Source organism: Coturnix japonica, chromosome 1 (assembly GCF_001577835.2).
Source record: "Coturnix japonica isolate 7356 chromosome 1, Coturnix japonica 2.1, whole genome shotgun sequence".
NCBI classification, from domain to species: Eukaryota; Metazoa; Chordata; class Aves; order Galliformes; family Phasianidae; genus Coturnix; species Coturnix japonica.
Genome location: NC_029516.1, coordinates 145,321,173 through 145,348,349, shown reverse-complemented (window position 1 = coordinate 145,348,349; position 27,177 = coordinate 145,321,173). Strand labels below are relative to the sequence as shown.

The window sequence follows — 27,177 nt, the reverse complement described above, 5'->3', positions numbered from 1 at the left end:
CACCATCACATTTCACGCCAACATAAACCCAAGAGTCAAAAACAGCAAATGCAGAACCCCATTCAAAGCCACAGAGAAGCTATTCAGCAGCATTTCTGACTCATGGACTCCTAGTATTCCAAGCCCAAGAATGCCTTGATCGCTACAATCAGTTCTACATTTTGTGACAACAGACCTTTCCTATTATGCTGTAGGTTAAAATGACATTTAGAAACAACACATACACACATGTATATATACATTTTGCATTATTATGGTCAACCAAACTTAGGATGAATTATTGCATTTCATCTGAAACTCATCGCCCACTGACAGGGTTTTGTCTCACAATCTCAGTATCAATGCACATTTCATCTAGTTGACAAAGACAAAAAACAAACAAATTCATCTTAGAATTTTAAGAAAGCAAGTTGAGGATCAGCATTTAAAGAGCACTCAAACTAGAATTTCCTTGTCTTTCCCCAGTTTTCATATGGAACAGGACAAGGTCGAGCACAATTTCTGTTATCATTTCCTTTCCTGAAGGACTAGAGAACGTTTCCTCACTTCAGTAAAATATGCATTTAAGAATTTCTTTGCTTTTACCACTAGTGCCAAATACGTACACGGTGCATGCTGAAAAAAGTTCTTTGACTCAAAATATGGTAATATCACAGTCTTTTGCCTCTGTGGCAACTAGCTCATGCATTAATGCTACTTCCCAGATCAGAAAATTAATGCAAAACAAGTTTGTCTAAACAAGCTGGAAGAAAGGAGGCCACACATACTTCAATCTTTTCTCATATCTGTTCTATTCTTCAAAGTACTGTACTTCTTTGATCAAAAAAGTTCAGAGAGAAACTATCATCTTATGCCAAGAACAAAATTCTAGCAGTACATAAGGACACATACTCCTGACACATGCCACTTTCTTCATTTTGACAGACGCAACATACACTTACATAACACGTTAGTTATGTAAATCTCAACAGTTCATCCATCTATTTTTCTTCATGTTACTACAGTTCCTATCCATTTTACATGAGAAGAACTCCCTTGAGAAGAACTCAAATGTTCTTAAATCTCTTATTTTTGTATTTATCTGGATCTGGAAGAAAAAGATCAGCACTGTGTTTGCCCTAATGACAAACAATCCATGAAATAATTTGACAATTGCCTTATGCAATAGCTGAATACTGCATTTTGCCTCTTAGTAAACTAAATGTTGGGGGCATTACCTTGAAAAGGAATGCTGCATTTTCTTTTTTTTTTTTTTCTTGGGTGACAGTAAACAATAAACCGCTATGATTTACTTAATGATAGGCAACTTGTTGTCATTTAAAAACGCTGCACAACAAAGAACTAAAAATCAGGCTAAAATATGTATGCTTTTAAAACACTGTTGGGATAATGTATAAGACTTTCATATGTCTGGGAACAAAACAAAGTAGGAATAACTCTTCTGTATTTAATATTATGGGGAAAAGAAAAGAAAAAAAAAAGGAAAATATCTTTAAAGTTGCTTGTCTTTATTAAAGCTTTCATAAGCAGCTGTAGCATTTATTTTAGGATGAGAATGCACACAATCTAACACAAAAGGTAATGTCTTTAGGGTGTCAAAATCAAAGTACTAGAGATGGAAGCCTAAAAATATAGCTTTAGGGTTGGTTTTGTTTTTATTTTTTTATTTTATAATTTAATTCACTACCACATATAAAATGCTGAACAGCATATATATGAAGACTTCTATTAGCAACACACCCATTATGATACGCACATGACAAGTTATACTCTAAACAACTAAAATAAAGTCCATCTTGATATTACCAGGTAAGTTATTTTTTTCTTGCAAGTTCCAATAAATGTCTTCAGGATTTTGTGCCTCAAAATTCTTTCCACAGGTATGTAACTGCATAGCAATACTAGCCTCAAATGAAAATATACTTTTCATGTATATTTAATAAGGCTAGCTGGATTTCATTTTATAGTTCAATTGCATTTTTAAAGCTTACTTAAACAAGAATGTTAAGAACACTGAAATCAAAATATTCTGTTAAGCATTCTGAAAAATATATATATATAAATAGAAAACATGCCTAGGTCTTTTTCAACATTTCCAGAACCTTATCACATCTTCAGTACCTTGCCTGCAATATAGCACAGGTTTTCTTCTGCAATAAAATTGAAATGCACATATATGCTATGTAAGGGAGAAATTATATTAAAAAAAGTTTCATGTTTGCCTGTAGCAATTACATTTTTCTGTTTAAAGTAGTCTTGTTCTTTTAAGTTTTCTGGAAATAAAACTCCTGAGCTTATTGAATAATGAACTGAAAACAAAGACCTTGCTTTCCTTGCAGAAAATATCCAACATCTAACCTTAATGAAAAAAAAAAAGGAAGACAAAGAAACCAAGAAATCTAGCAGTACAGAACATATTGCATAATCCTAGATGTAAGGACAAGTGTATTCATATGAAATATTCTGGCTGTATGTGCAGTAAGAAGTCAACTCTTGCCTTTTTTTTTCTTTTTTTTTTTTAACAAAGGAAACACCAAAACAATAGAATCTTACAAATCAGAGGTATTAATTTGCATGAGGAGGCATGTTAACTGTGGCTTATATTTCAACTCAAATCTTTTATTTCCTCTCAAATCATTTAAGGTTATTCTGTAGCTGAACAGTACCTCTTTGGAAAATATGAGTCAGCCATCTCACATGGATATCTTCCTAACAACAATAATCAGAAATGAAAGGAGCTAATGACCATTTTTGACTCTGGCATTATGTATTCTTTTACAATTCCATGATCTAAACTGAAACTCCTTCATAATTTCAGCCACCAGCTTCATAGAACATTAGTGCACACAGTGTGAGGAACATATTTATCTGTGAAAACCCAAAAGGTAACATAATATACTCAGTGAGGTTTCTGATTTTAGAAGCTGTTCCCTTCAGTACTGACAAACTGACACTTTTCAGTAAAAGTATCTCCAGAAAGCTTGACTTCAACAATGAAATTATAAAAATTACTGATCTTTCAGTCATAACTCTCAACAATAATAAAAGTATACATTCAAAATTAAACACTACAGAGTACTAGGAATTATATAAAAAAACACTCCTCTAAGAGTACATTTAATTTCCTCCACAACCCAGCTCCTGGTAACTGCTGTGGGCTTAGCAGGTGACAATTAACTGTTAATTTCTGTGAAGAAATTCTGTGAATCTCTGCTTTTCTATTCTCATTCCTCTCTCCAAAGGCCATTTACTTTTAAACAGTTAATTTTCCATTCCCTAAAATATCATCAACTATATACAAATATCATCAATTTAAAGTCAAAAAAAAAAAGCAAATAAAAAACACCAGTTGAAGTGGTACCAACATCACATGATCTTTCTGGCAAGTGACCACTTATTTATAGCAGATCAATGATGAGAGCTAAAGAAGAAACTACACTGAGACTGCAAGCATCTTGAAGAGCAAACCTTGCCTTAGAGGCAAGAACCCCAAGTCTTTTTTGTGCAAAAAGTGGCATGAAATATTAGATTCGAACGAGACCCTGCTGTGGCATTCAAAGGCATAAAGCCCCTTTATGCTTCAAGTCATTTTAAAAGCAAGCAGAATTCCCTTTCTTTCTCTCCTTCAAAACCTGTTGCAGAATCTCACTTCTGCTAATCAGAAGACTTTTGTTTCCATGTTAAGTATTCCAGGCACACAGTTCTTGTCAAAATAATAATAATTCAAAGGCTTCATCCTCTTTGGAAATGCTCCAAAAAATGTGGAACTACAACTAACAACAAAATAGCAATTCAGGTAAAGATCATAATGCATGCTAACATTCTTTAGTGAAAAAGTCAGTATAGGACACTTACCATCATTTTTTCAAACATCGCTATGATTTCTCTTTCTGACAGGGGTTTTGGAACAAAATCTTCCACATCAGTAGATGTAGATGACCAGTCTGTAGAGTGTGACTGCTTCATATGTGGCAGAGCAGGTCTTTCCTTTTTGCTTCCTGGAATTCTTATACTGGCAAACCTGTCCAACTGAAAACAGAAAGGGCATAATATTTCACAGGGTTTTTTCCATTCTATGTACTCCTAATTAAGATGGGTATTCTTGCAATCTTAACATTCTTCTTTTTCTGTAGAAACTTACCTGTTGCTTAACTGCCTTACTTTAAAGTGGTTTCTTAAGGATACATATAATGGTAAGTTGCTTAGCCCTTCAGTAGCAAATAATAATTCCACTACACTTTGAAGAAACCAAGCAGAACATGAGAGCTTCATGCAAAAAGTTTTGAGAAACATTTTATAAAACCAACAAAGGATTTATGAAGAGTTTCTCATAACCATTACATGTAGAATATGGAAAAAAGTCGGTTTATTACATAAAGTATAGTTTAAAGCTATTTTTCTTAAGTCTCAAATGGCTGTATCCCTAACACTGTAAAAGAATATGTGACATTACTTTTTATTAAAAAGAAAAATTAGCATGACTAAGACACTGTTCTATTTATTTTCTATTTCAATTATTACCTGAGCTCAGCACTTTTCTGTGTTCCAATTACTTAAAAATTCATTTAGAAGCATAAAAATGCAAAGGTCCTTTGTTAAAAATAAGTAGGATAAACTCACAGTTTAATGAATAAGTATAAGCTTCATCACCAGTACATGACAATGATTCTTACTTTACTCTTTGAAAAGATACATAAGCTTCTTTGGAAAAGTATTTGGGGTTGGGTTTTGGGTTTGTTGTTATTTTGTTTGTTTGTTTGTTTTCCTTGGTTTGGTATTAACTACATTTCAGTGAAGACTTATTAACTGAAATTTTAAAATGCTTTCAGTATTAGAGACTGAATCATCTTTGTAACAGCCTTTTGAGCAGACGTGAACAGCAATATTACATTTGTCAACACCAAAGAAAGTCCAGTTGAGATGCATAAAAGATTTTTGACAAGATTGCAACCTTATCAGTAGCCTCACATCTTTGAACTGGTATGCAAATACTATTGAGGTTTCAATAAACCTTAAAGATGAGTATCTTGAGATATCATTCAGTAAACACATCAAAGTTACCACACTAAATGACAAGTAGTTATTATGGCACCTGTGAAGTTAAGATCAGAAAGAACAAAGAAAATTAATGACAAAAATTGAGTATACGTGTTCCACTCTCACCAACAGAGCAGGAACTGTCTATGCAAAAAGAAAGGTTTAGAGGAAAAAACAAAAAGAATTTAAATTCTTCCTGTTCAAAATTGAAAGAGAACATTTTTGGAACATAGATTGCAAGCCACTCATACAGATGGTTGTAGAACATGCAAAAACAGAAAATAAATATAGCATAAACATAAAAGAACTCAGCATGGAAGATGGGGCCCTTCAGTGTCACATCAAACCAGCAGGCAGTACGGAAAGCGCACTCAAAAGGAATAATTACACAGGCAAGACCCAGGAAGAAAGAGAATGCAACAAAAGCAAAAGGGAGGGGAACATTGTGGAAAGCAAAGTACAGACTCATCAGTGACAAAAGCCATCTCACATCTTGATCATCCAGAAATTTCCCTTCCTGTCTTTAAAGCTGTAAGTCTAGGGGAAGCATGCAGAGATGAAGCCAGATTGTAAACTTCGTTGACTAAACCAGAATCTTAAAAAATAAAACCACCAATTGATAGGAGACTTTTCTTCTCAAATAATGGATAAGCACTGATGAAAGGCAGTACAACTGCTCCGAAGAACAGGTTAGTGAACAGCTTTTCCCTGGGCTCATGTTTGTTAAGTAGTGAACAACCCCCCCCCCGAAACAAAAAAAGGACAAAAAAGAAAGAAAAGAAAGAAAAAGAGAAGAAAGAAAGAAAGAAAGAAAGAAAGAAAGAAAGAAAGAAGAAAAGAAAGAAAGAAAGAAAGAAAGAACAGACAAGGACAGCAACGAAGACATGACCAAAACCATTATAATTTGAAGGAACGTTCCTTGGAATAAGCCCCGCAGACGAATTCGAAGCAGAGGCAGAGGGAAAACACTTCAGCTGAAATCACAAATTTCAGCACGATTCAGTGTGTAGAGAAATGACAAGCAAGATATGCCCTACACCTCTTAACTCATTTATCCTTAAGAATCTCAGCAACTACCTCTGAGCACTTGTTCCTCTAGATGTTCCCTCCTCCTTCCCATTCTCATGGCCTTTGTTCCCTAAGGGTTCCCTCTTCCTTCTCCTGCTCTACAAAGGCAGAGCAGTTCTTAAGATAAAAAGGAGTCAGTCAACAAAACCACTCTTATCAGTGAAATTAAATACCCCACAGACCCAGAGTTTCTCTTATTCTATAAGGAACTGAACAGTTCAGGGATAAGGGCTGATTCATCCTTGAAAAGATATATTTCATTTCCCTTCAGTTGTTCACATTTTTAGTTTATGCTTTAACTTCTTTTAGAACACTAGACTATGCTAGATGCTTTGCAGCGGCATCACAGACAAGCTTCTACTATTCCTATTTCACATAATCAGCCAATTCTGTACCACTTGTCTTAAAGGAGAAAGCACACTATCTGAATATATTTGTCAAGCAGAACAAGAAAGAGTATGTCAGATGCTAGCATCATAACTATTTAAAAACATTTAACAACCACTGACGTTACTGAAGGGTTCACTAATCCCCCAACCTCTAGCAATCTCCCCCAAGGTGCAAGGAGACCACACCATTTTGGTCCTGCTTGCACCTTCCAAGGCCATTTTACCTTGTGTTTCCTGGGCTCTAGGTCCTCAGGGGCAGGGAGCAGAAGATTATTCATGGTGCCAACTTGTGGCTTGAGTGAGGTGTCCTTGCCTGTAATTTGTATCCTAAGCAGGGAGGCCCAAGTTGTCTGCAACATTCTTAAAGCACTGGGTCTGCCATCTCTTGGTCTCTCATTCAAGTCTTGCAGGGTTTCATAAAGCCTCTTGGTCCACCCTTGCAAGGACTGTGAATCTGCCTTCAGAGCAGCCTTCAGGATCCCATTATATCTTTCTATTAGGCCTGCTCCTGTTGGATTATAGGGCAGGTGAAACCGCCATTCAATGTTGTTGTCTTCAGCCCACTTCAATCCCACTGTCCTTGTCGCCAATAAACATGTTAAACGATACCAGTCTCAGTACTAACAAGCACTGAGGAACATCAGATGACTAGTCTCCACTTGGACATCAAGGCAATGACAACAACTTTTTGAGTTTCTTATACACAGAGTAGTTTGGTTTATCAGATCTGAGTCTCTCCAGTTTAGAGAACAGGATGCTGACCAGGACAGAATCCAATACTTTGCACAACTTCAAGTTGATAACATCGGTTGTTCTTCCTTAATTCACCAGTGCTGTAACCCCACATCAGAAGGCCACCAAATCTGTCATGCACAATTTGCCCATAGCAAAGCCACAGTGGCCATTACTAATCACTTCCTTGTTCAGTGTCCCTTAGCACCATTTTCAGTAGGATCTGTTCCATGATCTTGACTGGCATGTAATTCTCTTGGTCTTATATTTTTCCTCTTTGAAAAATGGAGGTTATGTTTTCCCTTTTCCAGACAGTGAGAACTTCATGGGGGATTACCATGATTTCAAAACATGATAGATAGTGGCTCTGCAAATTCATTAGCTAGTTCCCTCAAGATCCACAAATGCATCTCATCAGGTCACGTGGACCTGTGCACCTTCATGTTCCACAGATGGTCTCAGACCTTATCTTCTCCTGCAGCATGTAATTCTTCATGCTCCCAGTCCTTGCCTTTGCTTTCTGTGGCTTGGTCGGAGTGGGTAGAGCACTTGCTGGTGAAGACTGAGGTAACCAGGTATCTTGCTTCCTCCTAGAGAGCACTCATGTTTTCTCAAGTCTTCCCTTTATCATTGGCATACTTAGAGAAGTTTTTCTTGCTGCCCTTGATATCCTTGACCAGATTTAATTCTACCAGGGCTTTAGCTTTACTGCTCTGATCCCTGGCTGCTCAGATAATTTGTCTGTATTTCTCCAAGGCTACTTGTCTCTCCACACTTTTTATGCTTCTTTTTTATGACTGCGTTTCACTAAGAACTCCTTGTTTATCAAGGTAGATCTCCTGGCATTTGGCCTAACATCCTCGCTGTTGGGATGCATTAAGCCTCCAGTTTGAAGGAGGTGTTCCTTGAATTAGTTTTCTGAGGCCCTCTTCCCTCCAAGGCTTGATCCCACACTACTCTACCAAGAAGACCCCAGAGGCCAAAATGCACTCTCCTGAGTTCCAGAGTAGGCAGCTACTTTTTAACTTCCCTAAGGATCTTGATCTCCATCCTTTCACAGTTATTGCTGCCAAGGTTGTCCTTGAGCTTCAAATACCCCACCAGCCCCTCCTTTTTGGTGAGAGTGAGGTCCAGCATAGTATCTCATCTCACTGTCTCCTCATTGGATAAGTTATCACCAACAGTCCAGGAACCTTCTGGATTGCTTATGTCCTTCTGTGTTGTCTTTCCAACAGATATCGGAATGCTTGAAGTCCTCCGTGAGGACCCAAGCTTATGAATCTGAAGCCTCTCCCATCTGTCTATGGCAGACTTCACCTACTCGGTCATCCTGGTTGGGTGGCCTGTAGCAGATCTCCCACTATAATCTCACCTGTCTCATAGTCTCATAGTCCCATGCGGGTTGGAAGGGACCTTAGAGATCATCAAGTCCAACCCCTGGGATTCGAGCCTCCTGTGTAGCAGAGCGGCATCCATAAATTTAGTCAGCTTCTCCTCCAACACAGCCAACACAAACAACAGCAACAAAATTCACAAGACCTGAACAGTAGCATAGTGTGGGTATTCTACATCCATTACTCTTGAATTTCACATTACTGGTGCTTCAGAAAAGGTAACACCTCTCAACACTCTGTACGAGCGAATAATTTCATGGTCCACAGAAAGCACTTTACAGAAGGAATAGAAATTTCATTGCTTGGTTGTAATGAAATTTACCACTGATGCTGCTGGCGATCCAAGTGCACAGAGGAGGAAATGGCAAAAATATAGTTCAGTAATCTTCTATGTTACATCAAAAATATATTTAAACCAAGCTAAGCATTGGGGGATATTTAAAGACAGTTTTGTATCAGCACCATTATAGTTCATAGAAAGTCTGACATCCCTGTTCTAACCAATACAAACATTCAGACATATATTGAAACAATGCTTTTTAGAATAATTTTCTCAAGAAAACATTTTTTTTCCTTAGAATCTTTGTAGAGTCAATATTTTAAATAGCCAAAGAATAAACAGTGTTTCAAATAGTCTTGATAAAAAATATTTCCATAGTCTCTTTGAAATTATCCAAACTGAGATTTATCTTGATGTACTGACTGAACTCAGTAGACTATCCAAAGTCAAAAGTTCGAAGTAAGTAAGATGTTAGGGGAAAGGAGACATGCAATGTGATACTTCTGAGCACTCAAAGAAGAAAGCTAGATTTTTTTATTAGTAGTATTATTTTTTAATACAGTATACAAAAGCATTACAGGGAATCTGTGACCAGCTAGTGAATTCCAACAACAACATAATCCTATCACCATAGCACAGTGTTGCTAAGGTTAAGGAAAACTGCATTTTAGATAAGTAGGCTATAAAAAAACTGTAGTAAAATAATAATGAGTACAAAAATAATCAGTAAAATCTGTTCTAAGATGTAAAAAATTAAAAAATAAACTGTGCATGAACAGCACTCAAGTTAAAAGTTATGTGATATTAAAAAGAGAAGTGAAGATAACTAAGAAGAAAAGTTAACACTTGAAAGTAAAAACAGTTGAAAGTAGGACCAGTTCTTCATCCAGGGATAAGGAACATCTACAGGTAGTTGGGGTATATCACTATTCTGTTAGCATAAGCTAGGTGAAACTGTCCTAAGTCTTTTCTGCTCAAAACACAGGGGTTTTGGACTGGCTGAGCTATTTTACATACTTTCCCCCTCACCCCCTCCTCCTATTTCCAGTTCTTTTTTTTTTTTTTTAGTTGGTTGGTTTCTTCGGTTGCCTCAGGGGCTGCCTTTTCTTTGGAAGGAGACAAGGAAGGATTTTATTTTTTTTCTTTGCTTTTGTTTTTACTTGATTTTAGTTTTAGGTTAAATAGAGGAAGATGAAAAGAAAAAAAAGATAAAGAAATGAATTAGCACAGCAGAAAAAGTATGAGTCTTCACTTATAAACTTGAATTTAGAGCAATGGGCAGACTGAGTTCATGTTAGCTTTTATGCCTTTATGCCTCCTACCACCAAAGACTGGAAGTTCCATAATTAGACGTGCACTTTATTCTGCCAGTTTGAATTATCCACAAGATAAAAATGTCAAGGCAACTGAAACAAAATCCTAAATGTCAGAACCGGAATACAGTGAAAAGTAAATCACAGTCAACACACAGATACTAGATATCAAGAGAATGCCTCAAAGCAGCCTTTTACATTTATCATCCCAGAGACTGTCAGGGAGTCTTCACAGAAAATCTGTATGGTCCCTTACACTACAATGAATTTTAAAACTGTCTTACAGTAGCACTTCTTCCAAAACTTTGTTTCATAGCAAAGCTCTGTGAAACTACAACTTCAGTAGTATGGCAAACCCTACTAACAAACTCTTAACAGATGACGAGATGCTGTTACTGCATATAGAATACAGAGCTTCTAGTATGTAGATACTGTTAGCAATCTCAGTCATCTCTTGGCAGCAAAAGATATGCAAACAAATGAAGTTCTCACATAACTTAAAGGTAAGAAACTGCATACAGACAACAAGATGAAAGTTAAACTTCCTTATTATTTACTAGAAGTGAATGTGATCATTTATTTCAAAGGTGCTATAATCAGAGCAATACTCCAATCTGTTAGGGATTTCAATTCTAACGAATGCTTTTAAACACTGTCACATTAAAGAAACTGCTCAAAAGGGAGCAGCTGACAGCACGTATCAACAGGATCTGGGGGCATCAATCAACAGTTGGCTGAACACGAGTCAGAAGTGTGCCCAGGTAGCTAAGAAGACTCATGGCATCCTGGCTTGTCTTAGAAATAGTGTTGCCAGAAGGACCGGGAGGCTATGTTCCCTCAGAGAAGGACAATGAAGCTGTGAAGGGTCTGGAGCACAAGTCTTATGGGGAGCTGCTGAGGGAACCAGGATTGTTTAGTCTGGAGGAGCCTCAGTGGAGACCTTATTGTTCCTTATAACTACATGAAAGGAGATGTGGTGAGGTGTGGGTTGGCCTCTTTTCCTAAGTAATCAGTGGCAGGACAACATGGTTTCAAGTTACATCACTGTGCAAATGCTGAGAGCATCAGTTTTGATCAGTGTGGCCAGGTATACTTATCTGTGTATACTGTATACTTGTGTCTGTGTGTGTGCCTACTGGGAATATACACACAGTCTCACTATTGATTAGGCATGGAGACATGAGGCTGCAGCGGCCATGCCTCTGCTAGGCTACTGGATTTATTGTCCCCAACATTTTCCATCCCTAACAGAGCAAAAACTTCCTCTGCCCAATATGATTTACACATTTATACCCAATTTGATAGTGAGGTCAAAAGCAGTATTTTTGCTACTTCAAATATTAACAGAGCTTAAAGCCCAACATTTGCTATCAAGCATAATATAATGTTGCCCTTCACTGTTGGAAATATATTAAGAGCATGCTAAACATTCTCAAAGCCCCTATGAAACCATGATACAAAACACTAAGGAAAAACTTAAAATGACAAGTCTAGATAAGCACCATTGACCCCTTCAAGACTTGATTTCAGACTGACTGTAAAGTGGATATCACAATCTGAATCAGTAAATCTGAATAATAGCTCCAAAGGCCAAAACAAAGTAGCCATCACAGGATGCCGTGCCTCCGGAGAAGGGAAACAGGGGACTCCAAAATAATTAGAAAAAAACAGTGGCAACGATCTGAGGAGAAACAAACTATGGTATCGGAATGCAAGAAAATTAGAATTGAAGCTAATAAATCAGATATAATGTGAGAGTACCTGAAAGCTGTAGGCCTTACAGTAATTCCACATTCAGAACAAGCAGCATCGAAGGAGAAAAGTGAAGGAGAGAAAAGCCGAAGGAAAGCAAGAGAATGTCAGATGACCCACCACCGCCTTATATGTGTTCCCCCTGTGCAGGAATGATATCAGCACAGCAAACAGTCTTCTGGGGAATGTAGTTTCTTCTCTTTGCTGTGTGGACCTGGGGCATTAACACTTTAATTCCCAGTACACTGCACGATGTTATGATGTGGAATACTGATGATCATAAAACCATGACAGTGTTCTCACTTTGATCTTAGTGAAAACTTCTTATACCATCTTCTGTAAGACAACAGTGTTGATTGAACTTACATGCTTGATAATGCAGGAATCAATGGATTAATTATCACCAGACTAATTGCTGGCTCTACAGAATTTCAAGATCCATGCTAAAAGAATTACAGGTATTACTCTATCTACCATCTTGCTTCCCTCATCTTCTTCTCCCATTTTTAATTAACACCTTCATATTAAGAACTAAAAACATATACCTGTATAACCATATTTATATTCACATTTCTATTAAGGAAGATTGCTAAGAGAGTTCTCCTTCAAAAGTGAGGTTTTACACAAAACTGACATATGTAGGATAATTTGTCAGCCAGTAAATATAGTATAATTCTAATGGACACATATGGTATATTTAAAGTAGGGTTTTAATCGCTATATATTGTTGAATTTGAAGTAAATGTAAATGCCACAATAAATCCTCAAGAACATTTGGCTGTAATTAAATTATTGCAACTCTCCAATCTATCGCACTTGTATTAATTTTCCAGTTAAATGAACAATTTAGGTTGAAGGTGATTAACCATTTGCAGATGTTAGCTCCTGGAATAATCCAAACAGAATAAAGCAGTTCTCTGAAGATTGCTACAAATAACTCTCCTTTGCGAATGTTCTAAAAACCAACAAATCAAGTGGGATCAGCTGGCACGGCTGGTCTTATTTACAGTCAAAGAAGGATAAGGCAGGGAACTACAGAAGTGATTTAATAGCAGAAGTTACCTACATCAAGGACAGAACATTACATCAGCTGAGACTTGGCTTCCTACTACCTATCTTAGATAAGCTCAAATAAATGAATGCACAAGGAAGAGAATAATAAAACTGTAAACTCATAATACAAGCGCATACAGAGTTTCTCAATAGAAATGTGATGATATATCTTTAAAGCATTAAAGTGAGTTTGGCAATGCAAGGTTTCAATTTCCATGAACACGGGAATACTAGAAACACCCACAGACACTCAAGACAGGGAGTACTTTAAAGATTTACTGCTTAAAGAAGCTGGAATTGTTCCACAGAAATATTGGTTGTGCATTTCTTCTAGAGTTCACAGTTGATATAGCGTGACTGTCCCCCCAGGTAATATTGTCACAGATCTATAGAAACAGCACCTACAGGCAATTCTGTAAAAAAAAGTGAATAATCTTGACTTTGATATTGTTTTCTCAGTTCAAGACCGCAAGTTACTCCATACTGACGCTGGATGATACGAAGGAAGGAAGGAAGGGGGGGAAACATACACCACAAAACTCTTCTAGCAGAAGGAAATCCCCACCTTCATGCTGAGCTCAACACAACTTGACTAACATACACAAATATTAGATTCAAAAAGTAATACTATTAATTCATTTTTTACTTTGTATACGAAGTATCTCCTAATGCATGTATCTGGAGCAAGAGCTTAAATACAGTGCCTTGCAGGTCTCCAGAAGTAAAGTTACCATGCTTACTTTCTATCTATCTCATCAGATAGGTTTCATCTAAAAAGTGATGCTAAACATACTTTAAAAATTGGACATAATCAAATATCTCATCACTGTCTGAGCAGAACATTTTTTTTAATATATATACACAGTTGGAGCATATATAGAGCCTGTACTTCTTTACGTCCTCTGTTTAAGCTATTTACTGCAGTGTTTGGACCTCAGTGCTTTGGGGAAGTGGGAGTGGGGGGGGGGGCGGGGGGGGGGGGGGATTAGAAACTACGATTTAGTAAGGACCAAAATGGAAGAATGAGGTGAAAAAAAAAAAAAGGGCAGTATACCTGAAATGTGGTTTTGCTCACTAGTTATAGTAGCACATTATGGAGAAACTTGATTAAAAATTGTTCTGTTTTAGCCTGCATTATGAGAAGTGAACAGTCTTCTCCCATTCTCATGGAGGAATGTATGCATGAACCATCAAGGACAGATAATCAGTAAACACAATCTAATAGAAAAGACATATAAATGAAATATAAAACTATAAAATCTCTGTTTCTTTTTTTGATGGGTAACAACCAAGAGCATTGAGCAAAGCTCCTGTTTCTCTAGGTACCACTCACATTCTGTCTATAGGACAAGTACTGCCACCCCCAATTTTCAAGAACACATATTTTTTACTGCCCCCTACTTACTATATCCCCAGTAAACACAGTTTTACATGTAGAAGATCTGCTAAAATAGAATAGCTCAGTCTTCCAGACATCCTGCCAGTCATTTTAGTCACAGAAGCCAACAGTTCAGTTATGGAAGTTTGCTGTAACACCTTGGCACAAAATCATGATGAAAAACTAGCCTAACAATACCAGCATGACAAGGAAGAGGAGAAAATTAGACAACTCCTGTACCTTCATTTGAAATAATTATTAATACCAGAGGAGTAACGAACAGGAAACAAAGGATTACGTCAATTTATTTCCATGTACTTGGAAGTACAATCAAGACACTAATTTTCTTTACCAGCAAAAATACTTCATGTGACATCAGAGAATTTGTATCTAACAACACTGAGTCAAAGACATCTTCACTCTTTCCTCCTTGAAGCTCTCAGAAGATTAAAAAGAAAGTGTATTCCTTCTTCAACAGTCAAATAGCTCTCCAAGATTAACTTCTTGCTACATGAGAAGTTCCACTGGTAACAGCAGAGCTTAGTAAGAGGTTAAAGGAAAACTACTTTTACCGACAAAATAGAAGGGACAATGAAACAAGTGCATTTTAATTTCAAAGAAAAAAAAATGATCTGCATTGTGATAACCTCTTCTGCTGTTGAAGACAGATGAAATTTTTAGAAAAATACTGATATGTAAGCATTTATGTATGATAATGATAATACCTGGCATTGGTTGAAGCAAGCATTAATGACTTTACAAGCAATAATTAGTTTGTTAAGCACTGGATTCTAAGCTAGCCATACAGACCAAGGAACTTTATTGTTAAGCATGCAATCAATATCTTAACTGTATCATACATAAGCTGTCACAATTACTTGTCAAACTTGTCAAAGGCATGATTTAGCCATGAGCACATTTCAAAGCCATGCAAAGATTTTTCACTACTTGAGCAGAGTAAGTTACAGACAACCAACAGTTTAGTAAGACTTTAACAATTTCATTAGTTTCCAAGTTAAGATTGTTTATGAAGCAAGAAGGTCATTTATATTGTGTTAACGACGAGGTTATTAGCTTAGCAAAGCCAAATCAAAACATTTTAAGCTGTCTTACCACATCATCTGTCAGTGTCTTGATATTTAAATGCTGTAAATTAAAGAGGAAACCAGACATGTAACAATTATGTGGTCAAAAAACAAAACAATTACAAAAAAGCAACATCAGTTATAATCACTCAAAAGATACACTGACATCAGTATTGAATTATAATAATTCCTTTGCAAGCTGCATTTTGTTGGTTTACATTGCACAGCAGGTTTTCAAAGGAATACAGTGCAGATCCTCCCCAAAAAATCTGTAATCTGATCCTGAGAAAGTATAATTCCATGCAGAATAATATAGACAAGCACAGTGTGAATCAAATTGCATTTTATTATGATTTTAGCTGAACATACTACAGCCAAAGACCTGTCTATAATGCAGCAACTAGAATTGTCTTCTGAAAATGGCTGTGGGGACACCACCAAGACTCAGCCAAGAGACTTCAAATCCAGAAGGAAAACAGTTCCCCAACAGTTTTTTAAAGCTCTGACTGCCCAGCTGCAATGTACAGGAAGTCAAGACCACTAACTGCTCTCAAGCAATGCCTGTGTGGGAAGCAGAACATTAAACTACAACCAGAAATTCACACTGTTTCTTAGCAGTAAGATTCAAACGCTCATGATCACTCAATGCTGTACAAAATGTGGACTGGATGATCTTTTAGGTCTTTTCCAACCTTGGTGATTCTGGGATTCTATGATTCTATGAAATAAAAGCTCCTGAACTCTTTCACTCCACTGCATATACAGCAAATGCTAGGGGCAGAGTTTCTCCACAAAACCTAAGAGGAGTTCTGAAGAATACAGATGACTAATAAATCTGTGCATTGTTTTATATGACAAGGGTTGGCAAAGAAACATGAAGTCACATATTCGGTGAGACTGATTCTTCCCCTCTTGCTAGGTTTCTCACTGTCAAGTATACAAAGTTCGGCAGGAGCTACAGCAACTGTCAATGGCTGTATCTAGATTAATTAGATTTACAACTCTTACATTGTCATCACCAAAATTGGAAGAGGTTGCCCAGAAAGGTGATGGATGCCCCATTCTTGGAGACCTTAAAGGTCACGTTGGATCAGCCTATGAGCAACCTGCTGTTCGCTGCAGGGGAGTTGGGCAAGATGACTTTTTCTTTAAGCATACAGTTCAGCACTGGCAGTCGAGGTGCCAGAAGGAGCTGCGTTTCAGTACCGACTACTTCTGAAGCAGCTCGAACCCCCTCATATGCTGCTAAGATCTCCTTCTCAGCTGGAGTGTAGCCCTCTTCCAACCCCCTGTATTCTCTACTCTAGAATCACAGGGTTGACCTAGGGTCTCTCCTGAGGTTCTTTGCCACAGTCTCCAGGTGAGACCTTTCTCTCCAGCAGCAGTGTAGAAGATGTTCTTTACATCCTGCCCTGTCTGTACTGGCCCCAGGGCCACAGCACAGGCCCTGTGCTGTGGCCCTGTTTAATCTGTTCAAAAGCCAGCTGCTGCTCAGGGCCCCATGTAAAATCATTCTTCTTCCACATCACCTGATAAAGGGGGCTTACAATGAGGCTGTAGTTTGGAACATGTATTCTCCACAAGCCCACTACACCAAGAAAAGATTGCCTCTCTTTCTTATTAGTAGCCAGAGACACAGCAGTTATTTTGTCAGTCACATCTGTTGGGATGTTACGACCTCCATCTTGCCACTTTATACCGAGGAACTGAATTTCCCAAGCAGGTCCTTTCACTTTGCTTTGCTTAATAGCAAAGCCTGCACATAGAAGGATCTGGATTATTTGTTCTCCTTTCTCAAAAATTTTCCGTGCTGTATTGCCCCACACAATGTCATCACAGAATCACAGAATTGTAGGGGTTGGAAGGGACCTCTAGAGATCATTGAGTCCAACCCCCCTGCCAAAGCAGGCTCCCTACACCATGTCACACTGGTAGGCGGGTCTTGAATATCTCCAGAGAAGGAGACTCCACCACCTCCCTGGGCAGCCTGTTCCAGTGCTCCGTCACCCTCACTGTAAAGTTCTTCTGCACATTCGTGCAGAACTTCCTATGCTGAAGTTTCAGCCCATTACCCCTAGTCCTGTTCCCACACACTACTGAAAAGAGACCAGCCTCGCCACTATGGCTCCCACACCTCAAGTATTTATAAACCTGGATCAAATCCCCTCTCAGCCTTCTTTTCTCAAGGCTAAACAAGTGTACTTAGTCTCTCCACATAGGGGAGATGCTCCAGGCCTGCTGGGGTGCTAAGTTGTCTTTGCATGGATTTATGAGTGCATACAGTAGTTCTGAGTAGATGGAGTGTTCTAGAATAGCTGGGTTAGGCCTGTAGGTTAAGAGTTAGTGGGCGGGGGGTTAAGGTAGGTGTGTGGACAGGTTCTCTCGTGTGCATCAGGTTTTGCGTAGCAGGCGTACACATCTGCGCAGAATTTAGGATAGTATATAAGGAGTGTGATGCAGCATTAAATTNGGTCTTGAATATCTCCAGAGAAGGAGACTCCACCACCTCCCTGGGCAGCCTGTTCCAGTGCTCCATCACCCTCACCGTAAAGTTCTTCTGCACATTCATGCAGAACTTCCTATGCTGTAGTTTCATCCCATTACCCCTAGTCCTGTTCCCACACACTACTGAAAAGAGACCAGACTCGCCACTATGGCTCCCACACCTCAAGTATTTATAAACCTGGATCAAATCCCCTCTCAGCCTTCTTTTCTCAAGGCTAAACAAGTCTCTCCTCATAGGGGAGATGCTCCAGGTCTGCTGGGGTGCTAAGTTGTCTTTGCATGGATTTATGAGTGCATACAGTAGTTCTGAGTAGATGGAGTGTTCTAGAATAGCTGAGTTAGGCCTGTAGGTTAAGAGTTAGTGGGCTGCGGGTTTAGGTAGGTGTGTGTATAGGTTCTCTCGCGTGCATCGGGTTTTGCGTAGCAGGTGTACACGTCTGCGCAGGATTTAGGATGGTATATAAGGAGTGTGATGCAGCAATAAATTGAGAGAAGACATCATGGCATCCATGTTTGTGTCTCTCTCCCCCAGACAGTTGAGGTCCCGGGATAAGTCGGGTTAATTGGCGAATACGTCGCCAGGCCCTTCACCATCTTTGTGGCCCTCCACTGGACTCTTTCCAACAGATCCCTGTCTTTTTTGTATTGGGAAGCCCAGAACGCACTGAAAGTGCTCAGGAGCACCACCCTGTTCCAGTGCAGTCTGGATCAACCCATGGCAAATGGTTGGGCTGTGTTTCCACCCCTGGGGCAAATGATTCCAGGTATATTGAATGCCATTCCAGGCAAAGGTGTTGTATTAGGCGAAGCAGGCAGGGCTTCGGGATGTAACACGATAGGCCCTCCCCTGCTCGGTTATGCATATGTAGAAGGGGTGTAGATGAAATGGAAAACATATATAAGGGACTTACACAGTCAAATAAATGCCATTTTACCGCTCACCACATTGGTGTAATGAAAAGCATGTAATTTGGTCGGGGCTGTCAAAGCACCTTACCGAGGGATGTGACTTATAAGGTTACCAGATTAAGGTAAGATGAAGGCAAACTGTGGCCTGCATTCTATGGCCAAAGGAGTGGAGAAGAATGCATTGGCAGTGTCAGTGGTGGCATACCATTTGGCTGCTTTTGACTCCAGTTCATACTGGAGTTCTAACATGTCTGGCACAGCAGCCTCAGTGGGGGTGAGACTTCATTCAAGCCATGGTAGTCTACTGTCAGCCTCCATTCTCCACTGGCTTTACGCACTGGCCATATGGAGCTGTTAAAAGGTGACCGAGTTTTACTAATCCCTCCATGACTCTCCACTTGACGAATTAACTCATAAATGGGGAGAAAGGAATCCCTGTTGCTGCGGTACTGCCATCTGTGCACTGTTTTTGTGGGAATCGGTACCTGCTGCTCTTTTACTCATAGCAGCCCCACAACAGAAAGATCTTACGACAGGCAAGGCAAAACAGACAACTGCTTAACACCCTTTGTGTCTACAGCAGCTATTCCAGAGGCATATCGATACCCTTTTGGATCCTTAAAATATCCCCTTCTGAGGTAATTGAAGCCAAGTATACATGGAGCCCCTGGGCCAGTCACAATAGGTTGTTTTTGCCAGTCTTTACCAGTGAGGCTCAGGTGATCTTTTTCCTCTCCCTCACCAAATCATTCTTCTCCAGAAAGGTTAAGTCAGCTGCCCATTTTCACTGTCTTCAGTAGCATTCAATAACAGAGATGTGGAAAATAGCACTGACTCACCAAAATCTTCTAAGACTAGATGTTAGGCTTATCTCTTAATGACACAAAGTTAAGAGCAACATCATAATTTAAGAACAGGAGTATATGTTCATTCTTGTCAGGACAGGCAAACCAAATTATAATAATGGGTAAAAAGATTATGCTTAAATAGAGCACGGTGTGTTTTCTTACAGGCATAAATTTTTATTTTCAGTCCTGGATATGTAAGTTGACAGAATTAAGACATATTCTGCTCAGGTGAGCAGGTTGTCTTAACTACAGGCCTGCAAGTAAACAAAACTGGGTTAAGTAGTGTTCTAGTAGTAGCCGCAGTTACTGCTAAGAACATTATACAAGCTTACAGAATATTATAATGCAGCAGATGAAAACACTAATATGCTACTCTATACCTTCCATGAACTAGAAAAATAATATCATTTCTTCTGAGAACACAAGAGCTACATACAAATATTTCATGAGTTTATTATGGATTAAATAGATACACATAATATTGCTAATCTTGTTTTATGTCAACATCCTATTCTGAAGTCAGAGAAAAACAAAAACATCAAGAGATTAAAGAGCTACAGTATCTGGGAAGTCCAGATTTATGTAGATTTAGCATGCTTAGAATGTCAAGATTTACTGGGATCAGTAGCACCTATAGCTGGAAAAGCGGAATAATTACTACTATTTAGTCTTCAACTATATAAACACCTAACATAACTTATTTTTTAATATAGGACAGGGAGAAGGAGGTGATTTTACTTAGAAATTGAGCTGCCAGCATTTCAACCAAAGCTAAGGCAGAATTTAAACATATATAGATTTAGTATTTTTGAAGAAAACAATTTGATATGGAAGTGCTCCTTACTGAAGTTCCTCCGGCATACCAACAAATAACTGGTTTAATTAGACAAAGGATACATACATACGTTCAGTGTATGGTACAGGGTATTTGATAAGAGTCAGAGGCCTGATCTCAAGAATATCAAAGACAATGAAAGACTTAGAAAGTGGGGGGTAAAATAAAGCACAACAGACAACATTCACAAGAGCTAGGCAGAAATTTACTTACAGAACAGAAGAATCACCATGTCTTATAGAAACATCCAATATGGAGTAAGTAGTCATGTGCGATACAACTTTTGGACCATACTGCTGGGAAAAGTAGGCCTATACTACTCGGCTTTCTGTATGCTCACAGTAAGGAATCTTATTAGTATGCAGAAGACTCTTTATACAAACAGCTTCGTAGCATGCACTGAAAGTGAATTTGCAAGACAAGGTTTAACAAATTGAGTCACTGCTTTTTATAATTACTCCAGGCAACTCTGGGTTGACGCAGTGAAGTGAAGCAAAGAAATGAGAAACACCAACACTACAGCTCAATATAGGCTGCAAAGGATGAAGAACATCCTAAAGCAGTGTAAGATATACTCTGTAACATTCAAATATTCTCTACCAAAGGCAGCTTCTACCTTTTCTTGTGGTGCTCTTTTCATCATCACATAAGTACAGTGTAACATCACTCATCTTCCTGAATGAAAACAACTTGTTTAAAAAACAGTGCATTTTGACTTGAATTCAGATTATATGCAGCATGGATGGACAACGTTAATATGCCAGACACTCAGAAGCCCAACTCGTTCATCATAAATGGAATTAGAAGACAGATAAGCACCCAACCATACCCTGCTGCCAATATGAGAGTTTAAGCCATTCAGAAGAGCAGAATTTCGGGCAGCTAAACACATGTGCATGCCATCACACAGAAGTTCTTAAATTAAATAATTTCTGTTTATAACAGAAAATGGAAAAAAAGGAAAAACACCTCCCACATCTGAGTATTCAAATCCATTTTCTATCTTTATATTTGTTTCCTTACAGAAAGAGAGAAATAGAGGGGAAAAAAAGGATAACAGAAATAAATAAATAACACATGCACAGCTTGATACATAAAAAACAGCTTATAGACTATGTAATCAAAAATAAATAAAGGAGAATTTAAACAAGAAACCATGAGTTTTAAGAGAACTGTCTGACTTAAGATTGGAAGCTGAAATTACCAAGACAGGTGATGTACATATAATCACACAGATCTCCCTGTACCTTTTTAAACTGGAAAGTGAGAAAGAACTCCAATACTGCCATTGATTCTATCACCGGAAAGATTCAACACAAGCTGTTTTTTCCCCAAAGACAATAATCCAGTAGAATCACAACTAGAAGACTGAAGAATGGATTGCAAAGAAACCTGTAGGCTGAGTTACAGCAGTGTAAATAGGACTGTTGCAGTGGATTTTATTACTTTATGATCCCTTTTGTCACAATATTCCCTAAGAAATTTTACTATCTCAATCTGTAAATGAGCTTTAAAAATTGCAGAATAGTCCAACAGCATCTCCTGTTTTTAATTTCCAATACTCTACTTCAGCATTTATTTAATGGCTTTTTTTTTTTTTTTTTTTAATATGTATACATTTTCTCTGTTGCTTGGAAGGCAGTTTGAAAAGCAGTTAAGTGCAAAATTATCTCAACATGACAGTTTCTACACAGTGATATTCTTTAGACATTGATGAGTTAAACTTAAAATTGGTGCTTACAGGTAAGATTATATAACAAAGTGGCAGAATGCAGCACTAAAATTTAGTATCATAACCCACAGTGTTAATTCATGCCAACAAAAATAACAGCGTGAGGAATTTACAATTTTACAGAGCGGCAATAAAGAGTTTTAGGTAACATCTGTTCAGCAATCATTTCTTTAAAAGACTAATTTAAATTCAAGGTCTTACACTGCAGCATAACTGCAGCAATAATTCAGTCACTTCATAATTAAAGATATTGACACAGATTGGTCTTACCTTTCTCCTCTATGCCAGTCAAACAGAAATGCTTTTGCTTTTAACTACATCTTTCTTTGATTTATAAACACTATTAACTGCAAGTGTTAATTTGCCTATGTTAAACAGATTGCTGCAAACAAGAAAGTCTTCCTGACTCATATAAATTTCATGGAGAACTTAAAAAATATAACCTGAAAGTCACTGAAGATTGGTCAATGATATCCTCAGGTTAATACAAACACTTCTAAATCAGCTATGCATCCAGTTGACATTTTGAGGTCTAGCGCCTACAAGATGCAGTCCCAGTAAAGAGCAATTGGAAGTAGTTTAAGTAATCTAGCAATCATTTACACAATTTATAAACATTTCTAAGAAAATATATATTTACCCACACGTACACCAAGTAAAAAGAATACCCTGCTCAGACGATATATAGTTGGTGCAACCCCTGCCATCCTTCATTCCATTTCTGCTTTTTACCAAACTCTGACCCCTCAAAGATGAACACAAGGGCTTTCAACAAAGCTAAGCGACCACAGTATCATAGAATATGTTATCTTTCTGTGAGTTAAGTTCTTCCAAACCCTTAGACCTGCTGAACAAAGCTAAACGGGTATGTGCTTCAGAACTAATCATCATGCCATAAAAATGTGTGGGTTTTTGTTGTTGTTGTTGTTTGTTCTTTTAAATAATTCTGTGAAAGAATTAAGAGAACTACTAACTACAACTTCAAATTCATTCTTCCGAGATTCTAGTTTATTCATGATGGCAGTACTTCATTTAAATGGAATTAACAACTATTTAGCCCAAAGCCTCTCTCTCCCTCATCTAAATGAAGTGGTAAAAATCAAGAGATTGTTCTGCTAAATAAGGACTTCTGCTGGAGAGAGAAAAAGAAAAAAAAAGTGTATGCTAACAATGTCAATTTTGTTAACCAGCAATTCAATTTCACCTGAAGGTCTGTCAAGGAATCAAATTCTTTTCCAGATTGGTCTAACTACTGTTGATTTGGTAACTCTCAAGTGACAGATCAATACGTCGCATTGATTGGAACGGTCCAACTTGGAATTTATCTTGAAGCCTTTTGTCCTACGGAAAATTAGACTAATCCAATCTGGATGAGTTGAATTTGTTGAATCTAATAGTCAATTTTAACCACATTTGATTAATGCATATTAAATAAGAAACATAATTCGGGTTATATAAAGAAGTATGGCACGACAAGTATCCCAAACAAAGACAGGGTACAGCCTGTATTTATGACTGGATTATAGATGATTCAAAGGAGCGATGAGAGGTTTTACGTACTGACACAACACTAATCTACCAAATGAAAGAAGATGTATTACAGAAGAAATTAGATATGAACAAATCAATACACGTACAAAATCTTTCCCACCACTCACTCCTCCCTCTAAAAAGTCTCTTGAGAAGACAGAAGGTAAAGAGGACAAAGGGGAATATACCTATTTTAGTTATAACGGATAAATATTCTGCATTGCAACATCTTAGGGCAGAAATTGATGATATGACAGAAACACATTTCTCCCAGTACCCTTCAAGGAAACCACTACAAATCAGAGATGCTGGGCCTACAATCATTAAAATAACAGACACTCACAATTTGTGCTGATTTGTATCTTTCTTCAGCAGAAAATTATTACATGAGACAAAACAGGGATTAAAGGAAACACCCCAACGGTTATAGAAGCTGTAGCAACTCTTTAGATTTTGGGGCGTGAAACAGCTTGCTACTCCATAGAAACTGTTAATTTCTGCAGATCAGATTTGTAAACCATACTTTTCAGCAGTCTACAAATAGAGACAAAAACTAATACTCTGTTTAAGGAATATCAACTCTTCTTAAGATCTCCCAGAGAGCTAATGGCATATCTAGAACACAGTCCACGTTAAAATGTCCTGTTACATATCACTATCCCAAGGCAACATCTTTGCTTTAAGAGCACTTATAGAGATGAAATACAAGACTGTAATCTCACAGAATCACCGAATCACAAAATTGCAGGGGCTTGAAGGGACCTCAAGAGATTATCGAGTCCAACTCCACTGCTAAAGAAGGTTCCCTACACCATGTCACACAGGTAGGCGTCCAGTCGGGTCTTGAATATCTCCAGAGAAGGAGACTCCACCACCTCCCTGGGCAGCCTGTTCCAGTGCTCCGTCACCCTCACTGTAAAGACATCTCAGGTCAAACACTTTTGAAAGTGACAAAGCATTCTCATGAATTAAGGATATTTTCAGCCACTCTTGCTTAAAGAATTTCAGAAATTGGGATAAGGGGAAAAAAAAAAATGCCTATGCTGTCATGATGATCACACACTGTACAGAGTTACTTACTGTTAAGTAAAACACCCAGTCAGCTTCCTTGGCTGTGTGTGTTCGGGTCAAAGTAAAATCAATACTATAATCCTGAGAAGCCAGTGAGCTGATGCCCATACCTGCACACACCTGGACTTCACAGGCAGATAAACAAACAAACTCATCTGCACCAAAAATAAGGCCTCTTTTCTCTACAAATCCCATCTGGGTTCATTTCAGTAACAAATTCTCAAGGGCCTTGTTATATCTGACAGTTACACTTCCTAAAAAATATTTGTATTTCTATTGAGGGGAATACTGAAACTGATGGCAAAACCCTAATTTCCCTTCCCAGATGTGTTTAAACAGTGGAAATGATGGCAATATGCAATTTGCCTAAGACCTTAACAGTTGAAGTGTGGCCAAGAAATAAAAGATTTTGAACTCAATGCTGTTGTCAGCCTTAATTATACATAAATCTACTTCTTGCTTCCTGCAGGAATAAACCAGTCACCAAGTCATATACCGACACTACTCCAATCAAGCAAACTACATAGGTTTTCACTCAAATATCCTAGGCTAAAGAATGTTTTCTGACACAGTCATGTATTTATCTGTGACCAGCTAGGTTACCTGCGTGACTAAAATGCAAGCACCTAAAATAGATGTATAGCCATTTATCAAGGCAAGCAAACAGTGGCTACTCTTAGGCACTTTTTAGCTACAGCACATCTTACATACATATAATTCTGTAGGCACCTACTTGCTCTTTCCAGGTTCCCTATTGATGAGTTTGCTAGCCAAAACTTGTAAAGCAGGGCTAGGGAGATCTGTGTCCTTTAAATTACTATGTTACAATATTACTACACTATTCTATTAGAGAGCATCCAAAGAACTTTAGAGTTTGTGAAGGATCTAGAGGGGAAGACATATAATGATCAGCTGAAGTTTCTTGGTTTGTTCAGCCGAGAGGAGACTGAGAAGAGACCTCATTGCAGCCTATGGGGCTGAGGGGAGCAGAGGGCCAGAGCTGATCTTTGCTCTCCAGTGACAACGATGGGACCTGAGCATCATGGAAGTCCAACATGAGAGGGTCAGACTGGAAAACTGGAAAAGGTTCTTCACCAGAGGGTGGTCATGCACTGAACAGGCTCCCCAGAGAAATGGGCAAAGAACTGGATTTGATGGGAGTTCAAGAAGCATTTGGACAACACTCACTAACACACGGTCTAATTTCTGGGTCACCCCATGTGGAGCCAGGACTTGGACTCAACGTTCCCTTCCAATTCATACTCTGAATTTCATAAAGCATCCTGCTTTTCACTAAACAGATTAAGTGACCAAAATAAAACCCAAACATCTAGCTCTAGTGCAAGTAACATATGCAGCTGAAGAGCCATTCTTTTAACACCCTTACCCCTACAGCTGTCACACGGTGATTCAGAAAATTCCTTCACAAAGAGCAGAGACCTGAAAGCACACGAGGCAACTGGGAGCCAGGCCCTTTACAGACAGCAGGACGGAAGCAAGCTGTGGCGGGCTGGCCCTGGAGGCTCAGGGAGACGGAGGAGCCAGGCCTCCGCCTATGCAACAGGCAATGGCGGTAGGACGAAGCCGTACTTACGAATTTAGGCTTCCTGCCGTCCGCGGCCTCCTCAGATCCGCCGGCCGCCGGCGGGCCCTTCCTGCGGAGCCCCTTGTTCTCCCTCCCTCCGCGACCCGGTGGCGATCGCGGCTTCGGCCGCCGCGACTCCATGACCGTGCCCAGAAGAGGCGAAACGGAGACAGCCGGGGCTGCGATTAGAGCGGCTTAGCTGAGCAGGGTGCCGCGGGGGAGGAAGGGGGGGGGGCTCAGGGCTAAAGCCAGGCAGAGGATTTACAGCCAGCAGCCTTTAATCCCGGCAGCGATGGCCGCCGTCCGGACTGCACCGCTGAAGCACCCCCGACCCAGAGCTACCGAAGCAGGGGCAGCGCAGAGCGCACTCCCAATGGCCGCACCCCAACGACTGTCAGCGCCCAGCAATGCACCAGCATCCGAATCGTCCCGCCACTGCCGGTCCCGCCCCCCGCCCCTCCATAACAGCCAATCCACGGCAGCAGAAGGAAACCGTCGCTTTGTGGGGAATGAACACTGCTCATTCCACCACATTACGTGTCCCACAGAGCTCCCGCGCGGGGAGATGGCGTGTGTGCAATAGAGAGTGTTCTGGGAGCTGTAGTTTTATACAGCCACGTAACGCCGAGCTGATGGCGGTGAGCCCTGACAGGGCGGTGCCCTCTCTGTTTGAACTGTGAG

General features: G+C 39.0%; 1 protein-coding gene across 2 annotated transcripts in view; it reads right to left on the bottom strand.

Moving 5' to 3' along the window:
- The window catches only part of DIAPH3 (diaphanous related formin 3), a 211,247-nt gene extending 184,289 nt beyond the window's left edge, over positions 1 to 26,958 (bottom strand). The window contains exons 1-3 of one of the 2 annotated variants that reach the window (XM_015851687.2): positions 26,506 to 26,957; positions 15,510 to 15,542; positions 3,856 to 4,029 (exon numbers count right to left, since the gene is read on the bottom strand). In XM_015851687.2, the coding sequence (XP_015707173.1) occupies positions 3,856 to 4,029; positions 15,510 to 15,542; positions 26,506 to 26,637 (339 nt within the window). In that variant the 5' untranslated portion in view covers positions 26,638 to 26,957. Of the gene's footprint in view, positions 1 to 3,855; positions 4,030 to 15,509; positions 15,543 to 26,505 lie in introns of both variants that reach the window. The other variant, XM_015851688.2, reaches the window with a different exon arrangement.
- Between the last annotated feature and the right edge of the window lie 219 nt (positions 26,959 to 27,177).